The 8,861-nt window shown below is 52.8% G+C and overlaps 1 protein-coding gene across 1 annotated transcript in view; it reads left to right on the plus strand.

Moving 5' to 3' along the window:
* The window catches only part of LOC104168880 (putative E3 ubiquitin-protein ligase SH3RF2), a gene marked incomplete at its 5' end in the record, with an annotated part of 4,918 nt that extends 475 nt beyond the window's left edge, over positions 1-4,443 (plus strand). The window contains 2 exons of the mRNA XM_009709623.1: positions 2,800-3,167; positions 4,150-4,443. Coding sequence (XP_009707925.1) covers positions 2,800-3,167; positions 4,150-4,443 — 662 coding nt within the window. The remainder of the gene's footprint in view (positions 1-2,799; positions 3,168-4,149) is intronic.
* Between the last annotated feature and the right edge of the window lie 4,418 nt (positions 4,444-8,861).

An 8,861-nucleotide genomic window follows, 5' to 3' on the forward strand; every position in this document is an offset into this window, starting at 1 on the left:
CGAGCCCGGCCGAGCGCTGGGGCACCCGCTGCATCCCCCCACGGCATGAGCCAGGGTGGGCAGGTGTTCCCGGCTGACATACCGGGTTTGCAGACACGGAGCGACTGCATCCCCCTTGTGAAACTGGCTCTGGAGAAGGGTCTTTCCAAGCGGTCTTGTTACAGCTGGGCTGCAGCACAGAGGACAGGCAGCATTGTCCTGCCACTGGGCAAGCGGCTGCATGCGAAGGAAATGTGATTTTCTAGGTTGAGCCTAGCAAAGCCTGCCCTGACCTCTGTGGATTAACTCTCCAGGCTGGCAGGGGAGGGCGGTGAAATCCCCGGAGGGGTTAATCCCCATGCAAAGGCAGAAACGCAGGGCCGTGGGTGATGCTATCTGGCTCACCTGTACCGACCCGCACCGCGCTGGAGCGTGGCACGGCTCGCTTCTGGGGGAGCGGCTGATGACCGTGTCCTCAGCAGGCACAGGAATGTGGCTCAAAATGCACTGGTTAACCAAAAACCTTTAAACAATAGAGGAAGGCCATTAGACGTAAAAGTATCCTTATGCGGCAACAAAGAAAATTAAATACAAACTCCAGCAAGGTAAACGTGAACTGTACCAAGACAACATTATCAGTCTCTAAAAGAGACTTCTGCAGTGATCTTGGAAAATGTAAATCAGCAAATCCAACCTTTGAAATCCACAACGCCCAGCAACAGGGCACGGAAACGGTAGCTGAAACATCAGTACGCAGATACAGGGAGAAACACTGCCTAATCATACGGACACAACCTTGGGCCCTAAATTAGCTTTTGTCACTCTGGAGAGAGGCTTTAGAATTGTCACAGATGGCTCTTTGAGAGCTCCAACTCCATACTCAGAAACAATTTCTAAAAAGGTTAATTTAGAGTATTATTAGGAGTTATGAAGAAAGGAACTCAGCACAAAAGAGTAAAACTCAGCTGTGCCATTGAGGGAGTTCTGGAAAACTCATATCCTGAACACTGTATTTCTGGTAACTCAAAAAGAATATAGTAAAATCAAGGAAAGTGTGCAGGAGGATGATCAAGAGAATAGAGTAATTTCTGTTTCAGGAGAAAAAAAATTCAGCTTGGAAATATCTGAGATGCATAAAATCATGAATAGCCTGAAGGTGAGAAAGCATACTTCACAAAAAAATTTTTAAAAAAAGCAGGAGTTACCCACTGAAATTGTGAAGTCAAAAGCCTTGATGTAGCAGAGACCTAGAGGGGAAAAAACCTCCAGATCAGCTCGGTTTTACTTCTCCTCCTCCGTGAAGACCTAAAACGTGCTTCTCATTCACACGTGCCAGGGCCGTAGGAAACGCCTCTCCGAGGACGGAGGGCAGGGAGAAGGAGCCTCAGCGAACACCTCCTGCCAGGCTGGTGGAGGAGCACAGGGTCCCACACCACCGCTTTTCCCCAGATCTGGTTATTTTGGTAATCGTAGTTTTTTTTAACCCCGCACAGAAAAACTCTTTGTGAAGGTTTATGCAGAGCTCAGTTGGTTATATTCTTTGCAATGAGGCTGGCAAGGTTTATCTTCAGCCCATACATGCTGTTTTGGAATCCATTTCCACGTGTATTTAGGCAACTAAACAGCGTATTCCCCAACGCGTGCAGGCGGAGCAGCTGCCGGAGGCCAGCAGGGCTCTGGCAAGGGGGAGGCGCGCTTGCAAGGGCCATGGTCAGTGGTTTCAGACTCGAAATTGGATTCATCTGAAGAGTTGTTTTACTGTAAAGGACTCATTCCCCTGTGGTGGCTCCGTTTGGGGGGGAGGGAAAAGAAAAAGAAGAAACAATTTTGTGAACAGCAAGAAACTGCAGAAGAAATAGTGTGACTTCCCGCACCGCAGATGGGAAAGCAGCTACGGGATGGAGCAGCCAAATAGGAACAGCAAACAGCGCGGGACGGCGAGGGCCGGCGGCAGGGCTCCAGAGCAGGGCTCCTGCTGGCAGTTCGTACATTCGGCAAAGAAACCGTGGGGAGCGGGCAGGGAGCTCCCCCCGCCCCACGAGGACCCCGTCACAGGAGGGGTTCCCCAGGGGAGGCTTCTGCTCGGGGGGGAGATTTCTGCTCCCCAGCAGTACGTGCTGGTGGCAGATGTCCTGTGCCACCCAGCATGGTCACCCCGCTCAGCCCTTCCCGGTGGGGCTGCCTCTGACTGGAGGTGGCACTCAGTGCCACGGTCTAGCTGACGTGGGGGTGTTAGGGCAAAGGTTGGACGCGGTGGTCCCAGGGGTCTCTTCCAACCAAACCGATTCGGTGATCCTGCCCACCCATCGCAGCACTTCCCCATGCATCAGCACTGCCACGACTCCTTCCCTTGGGAGCTGGGCAGGAAAATCCAACCGTGTCGTGCTGCGGCTGTGCAACCTGGTGTTCAGGTTAATGCATTTCAGAGCTTGCACCAAGGGCACCTGCAGTCCAGAAGGCGGCAGGGGAGCTCTCGGAAACCAGACCGATCCTATCCAAGACAGAAGAATTTCTGTGGCATGAGTTGTTGTGCAAATACAAGAGGACTGAGGGTTTTGGTTTGTGGGCCGTGCTGGTGTCCAGCAGAGCAGCTGCCTGCCGAGGAGAGGCTGTGGAGGCAGTCGGTGTTACCGCATGCCAGTCACGGTGCATGGGGGTAGATGCGTGGCGATCCCGGGGAGCTATGACCCCACAGCATCTCTGCGAGCGGGGCTGTTAGTGCAGGGCTGTAACCACTGCTCGCTTCTGCCTCTTTGCTTTGTCTGTGCCATTTTGGATTCCTGCCGACTTACTTCTTTTCAAATGGTTCTTGCTCCCCAGATGGATCACTGCAGAGGCCGGGGCAGGCTGGGACCCTCGTGCCGGTTGCCGGCTCCCTCAGGCGTCCTCCCATGGCTGCGGTGCAACCTCAGCAGTTTCAGCTTTATCAGCACGTCAGCCCCCAGCCGCACAGCATCCCTCTTGGAGCCGGCACGGCTGAGGCAGGAACGAGGCCAAACTTCTCCCAGGACGCTTCACCAATGCTTGTGGTCAGAGGAAGGGAAAGCAGAACTCCCTCCGTGTGCAGCTCAGTGATCCTGGATGCCAAAGACCTGCCAGCAAAGAGTGAGGCAGCTCCAAAGCCACCTGCGTCAGCCCCGCCGTCCATCCTGGTGAAACCAGAGACCTCCCGCAACAGCACCGAGAAGGTACAGCCAGGCGTTACCTGCTGCTTCAGAGGGTCCCCCAGTCTTCTTGGGACTGGCATCCAGTGCCAGCCTGATATTGACTGGGGCCAAATCCCTTGAGGGCTTCACTCCATTCTTCCCAGGTTTTCTTCTGATAGAAATCACTGGGATTGGTACCTGCATTAAGGAATCAGATATTTGTGTTGCTGACACTGCTGTTCATATTAAGCCCTTTAGAAAGGCAAGATGCTGCAGAATCTCTTTTTGTGTAAACCAATATTCAGGCATGATCAAATCTTGAGACACTTCTGAGGACTAAAATCAGGCAAGAATCCCACTGAGGTCCCTGGGAGCTCGGGAGCAAACACCACAGACCTGGGCGTTAGACCTTATGTCAGGCTGGTCTCTACAGCGATCCCCCAATCTCCGTCGCGTCACTGTGGCTGAGCCATTTGGAATGGAAATTTCTTTCCCCTCTGGCAGCCAGAGGGAAGTTTCATAAAGATAAAATGGCTCTGCAAATTGCCCCAGCAACAGCTTTCCCTTCCCGTGGCACCCAAAGAGTAAGTTGCTCCACAAGCCCCTGAAAGAGCCCCAAAGCCTCAGAGCTCCCAGGGAGAACATCAGCAGGTGGAGAGAAACCACGGGCTCCCCACGAGGGGCACGGCAGGACAGGCCACCCTCCCTCTTCGTGTCATCACAGGCCACCTGAACCTGCTGCCCCCCTCCGCTCTCTCCCGCTAGCTGGGGTGATGGCTCTCCAGGACTCTCCCAGGTCTCTGTGACAGCTGATGGCACTGCTGCCCCAGGCTCCCTCCCTGGCACTCTCCTCCACCTCCTATCAGCTGCACATCACGCTGGGTTTCTCCGCAGGCAGCCTCTGCCCCCGGGAAAGAGCCAGTCACCCCCTCAGCTCATCCCCCCGGTTCTCCAGGGCAGATCACAGCAAGGCGGGAGGGTGGCTGCTTTTCCCACCGTGACTCTGGTCCCCCTCTCGTTGCAGCAAGTGAAGACGGTGAGGTTCCAGAACCACAGCCCCCCGCCGCCCAAGCGGCACAGCCTGCAGCCCTCCCCGAGCCTGCCACGCGGTAGGATGGAGCCAGCAGCCGTGGCGGAGGCTCTCCTGCCAGAAGCCAGCCTGCCGGGCCCCGAGCTGGCAGTGCTCTACTCGCCCAGGACCAGCTCCAGCCCCCTGCACCAGCGACGGGCGCTGCACCCGAAGGCGCTGTCGCTGGACCTCTCTGGGCAGCTGACCTTCCCTGTCAAGAAGAACTACAGCAGCATTTCTGCAAACTGACGGGGTAACTCCTCTGCTTGCTTCCCTTCACACACCTGCTCCTCTTCTCCCTCCTGCGAGGGGCAAGCGCCCCAGGCCCTGCACCAGCCTGCTGCCTCCACCGCTCCCCTTCCCGCGGCCAGGGGCAGGCACTCCCCATGTTCCCACACCACCAGCACCCCCAGGACCTGCAAGTCCGAGGCTTGCAGAGAACTGGGGCAGCTCCCGATGGAGCGGGACAGGACAGGACAGCATCTATCCCTGTACGGGAGAGTCCTGTCCCAGCCCCAGCTGTGCCGAGCGCGGCTGGAGGAGCCCCACTGCCCCAGGGCTGCTGCGAGCACCAGGGAGACGCGAAGCAGGTTTGTGGCATCCACAAAACTGATGTGCTTTGGTGTCGTATAAGGCTGCCTGTGAGGTACCGGAGAAGGAGCGGGAGAGGGAAGAAAGCGTGCAGGTATCAGAAATAGTTAAGCTTGTTTTGATCTCCTCACTGCTGCAGGAAAGCCCACAGAGATCAAAACACTGGTTCATTACCTTCCTGCTTCTGCAAGATAAAGAAACCATAAATCAAAATCAGTCAGTTCCTAGCTGACAATTCATGTTGCCTTTAGAGGGGGGTTCACTCAGATATTTTTTTGTTAGGCTGGTTGCTTGCTTGCTTTTCTGTTTGGTTTTAGTCAAGGAGTTTTAACACAGAATACAGTTTAAAAGGTGATTTGGAGAGGAAAGAGACAGTGGAAAGGGACGTGCCATTACCACAGTCACTTAGACTCTGTAGACAGGGGTATTGAATCTTGCTTCTCATCATTGCTTGGTTTCCTCTAATTACCTGTCAGCTATCTCCCAGCAGTCCATTAGCTCCCTCCAACTCCTTCCCACCGCTCACCCATTCAGATACTGCTTTTGTAAATATCCTAAGTGGGATTCATGGTTTTAAGTCTACATTAAGATGCACGAAACACTGTCTATGTAACACAAAGCAGAATTCAGCATTCACCATGCCGCAGACCACCCCTCTGCCATAGCAGCACCAGCTCCAGTTTTTGGCTGACCCCATTTCAAGCATCCTCCTGTGAATCCACGGAAAAGCAGGCAGAGCCAGAGAGCAGTGCCCGGCTTGCCAGCTGGGACCGCTCTCCAGCAAACCCATGCACAACAGCTTTTGTTTTTCATACTTTGTTTTTATTGCTGGTTAATAGACCAGCAATTCCCAGCCTAGCTACAACCACTGACTGCTAGATCTCCTAACAGCAGTAGCTCTGCTGCATCCAAAACTGCTGTAAAATCACATCCTTGGTTAACTGCATACAAAACCCATGAAGTTAACTCCACTGGTCCACGGAAACTCTCCAAGGCACTGGCACAGCCTCAGAGAAGGACGTTTTCTTCTGGAACTAAAAGGGAATGGATAAAATCATTTATTGGTCTACAGACCCTGTTCTTTCACTCTTTCAGACTTTTTCTGTTTGTGGAGCAGGAAGCTGGCATCTGCCTGCAGGGATTTTCAGTAGCACAGAAACCACCAATGGCACAGATAAGTTCTTCACCTTGTGCTCTCTGTCGCTATTTAATCTCCTGCAGAAAAATCCTGACAAACTGAAAATGTGCAGTTTGCCCAGGTATAAAAGGTGGTGCAAGCTGCAAATAAGAGGGTGAACATGTCTCTCAGCAGTGCCACCTCAAAGACAGTTGAATGTCTTGGAGAAGACATGCTGGTTCTTTGCTGCAGACTCCTCTCATCCCTTTAAAACTGAATCAGAAAACCTCACAAGCTGGCTGTACAACCAAGAACACATCCACTTCTCCCAGGCACATTCAGAAATAAATAGAATTGCATTAGGTACGTCCAGGACCAGCTCGGGTAGTAATTTATAATGCTAGTTTGGAGGGGAAGTAGGGGCTGCCCGCTCGCGCCTGGCTCCAGATGTGATCACTTACCGCATGCTAATGAGAGGACCGACGGCTTGGTATGACCTGATCTGTAATCCGCTGACCAAGCATCTAATGCATTTCAACAGCTGACCTCCCATGAGGCTCACAGAAGACAGTGGCATGGCTGGTTGGAGGTATGCAGGAATTAATTATGCAGATGGCAATGCTGGCAAAGAAGGAGCAGGAGGAGACGTGAAGCCCAGCTGAATACTTGGCAGGGATGGGGTGTGTAGGGACGGAAGGAGAACTGCACTTTACTGCCCTCAAAAAACAGCATCCTCCCCTCACACTGATACAACAGAGTCAAGGTCTAACGGGACTGCTGTGGCCATACCGTTCGCTGAGCAGGGTGGTGCGGCTGGGAGCAGGCTGGGCTGTGCCCTGGGGAGGGGGACGGGTCCATCCCTGCGCACCCACGGCCGCTGATGCCAATACCGATCTTTTACAGACTACAGTGAGAGGCAGCCAGAGCTCAGTGTCCCCAGGGAGCCAGGAACGAGACGATGAGCCAGGGACTCTGCGGCAGCTCTGATCAAAGACCTTCCCTTGTTATTAGCAATTAACCCTGCCCTGCAAGACCCCAGCGCCTGCTTCATCACGAGCCCAGAAGGAGCATTCCTCGAGATCAGGGAGCACATGAGTAACTGCTGGCGCTCAGGAGGGAGCTCAGTGCAGTCCGCATGCAGAGAGGCATTTGAAGATGAGGGGTAAAAACTAAAACAACAAACCGTAACTTACCAGGGGCCTCAGACAGATGTACATTGAAGTAAGCCACCTTGTAAATTTAATCTACAAGTGGGGCAGGTTTTCCCACGAGAGGCAGGCGTGTGAGGCCAGGCAGCAAGGAAGAATTTGAAGTTCGGTTTGGGGCTTGAGAAGGAAAAGCTCAGAGAACAGACAGAAGTGACCGCAGCTCCGTTTCTCACGCCTCGGTCCTGCCACCAACGCCCAGATACAAGGAAAGACAGCACCTCCTTTGGCCTGATTTATCAGATGCACTAAGCTGCGGCGGACACCAAGAGCATCAGGAAAAGCCAAAGGTGCCCAGCACACCTTTAGACTTCACAAGCCATAAACTCTTTCTGCACATCTAGGCTCAAAACAGCTGGATAGTGCTCACATTATCAGTTCAGAAGATTGCCTTTCATGGAACAAAACCACCCTCTTATCCTCTCATATCAAGATAAACAGCAATAAGTTTTCACAGCACACAGGAAGCCCGCAAAACCATTCAGCCCATTACACAATACTGAGGTCTTAAGACAAATACACCAAAAAGCACCACAAATCTCTCCTGGACTTGGCCCTTAACCCACTGCATTATGACAGCAAGTGACAGCATTGGGCTGATGGGGACAGAGAAAGCTCCAACACTCGTGCGAACACATGCACAGGCACGGGCAATGGCAGGGAAAGGAAGCACTGACAGCAAAATTGGTGCTTTGGTAAAAGAGCAGGCAGCTATTTTGGGACAGATGTCTCAGTTTCTTGCACAGGATATTTCAGTGCTTTGATGCTATGGTGATAAATGCCCTAAATATATTCAAAACATGTAGGGAGAGAGAATTGAAAACAAGACATTTTAAAGCAACAGCTCTAATAAGCATCTTGTTCCCATAGACATACCTGCCCACGGGTTTCATACTGGAGCCCACTGAGCAAAATTGCTACATCCTCCTCACCTTCTCCCCTCCTCCCCTGGCAACACCTAGGAGGAAGCATCTGGGCTGCGTTACTTCAACGAGGAACACCCCAAGGAAGAGGGACTACAACTCAGACCTTTTTGTCCAAAAGCCCAGGCTAAAGCAGAACCTCCTGGAGCTGACCTAGAACTTTGTCACAAGCTCCGAGTGACGCAGTGCCCAAGAAGTGGCCCCTGTCTACACGGAGAAGCCAATCATGCTGGGGAAGACATCAACTGGGTCTGTCAGGGAGCAGTTCTCTAAGTGCACCGGACTAAAAACATCTGTTCTGGAACATTTACTCCAACCGCCTTTACCCTGCAAGCAGAATTGTCACACTGGGTTCTTGGAGCATGCGCAAATTTCACATTTTTTGTTTTGGCTCTGGGCTGCCGACCTGAAGCACACTGCATCTTCCATGAGGATCCACTCCAAACCCCTGTCCCTCTCTGGCTGTTCTCATACAATTTATTTTTTTTTTAAATTGGGTAGCAATGAAAAGTGAGGCATCACATGTTGGCAGGAGAGTGGTAGCTTTACATGGAGGTGGGCGAGCTCTTCAAGGGTTTCTGTTCTTTTTATACATATATTTAACTTCCCTCTCGTCTTCCCACCCTCCAGACTCTCTTCAGCGCATTTCCCCAGTGAAGAGGGGTTAGACATCAGCATTGGGACCCTGTTGTGTCATTCCCAAGTTGGCCAGGTGGGCCCACAAGGGAAGGCCACCCCTTTCCCCCCAAGGGATGTCTCCCCTCTGCACTCTCAATGCTACAGAGAGGCTGGGGCGCAAACCGGCCCCGCCGCACCCCCAAGCCCGCACTC

Source organism: Cariama cristata, unplaced genomic scaffold, assembly GCF_000690535.1.
Source record: "Cariama cristata isolate BGI_N322 unplaced genomic scaffold, ASM69053v1 scaffold34771, whole genome shotgun sequence".
NCBI lineage: Eukaryota > Metazoa > Chordata > Aves > Cariamiformes > Cariamidae > Cariama > Cariama cristata.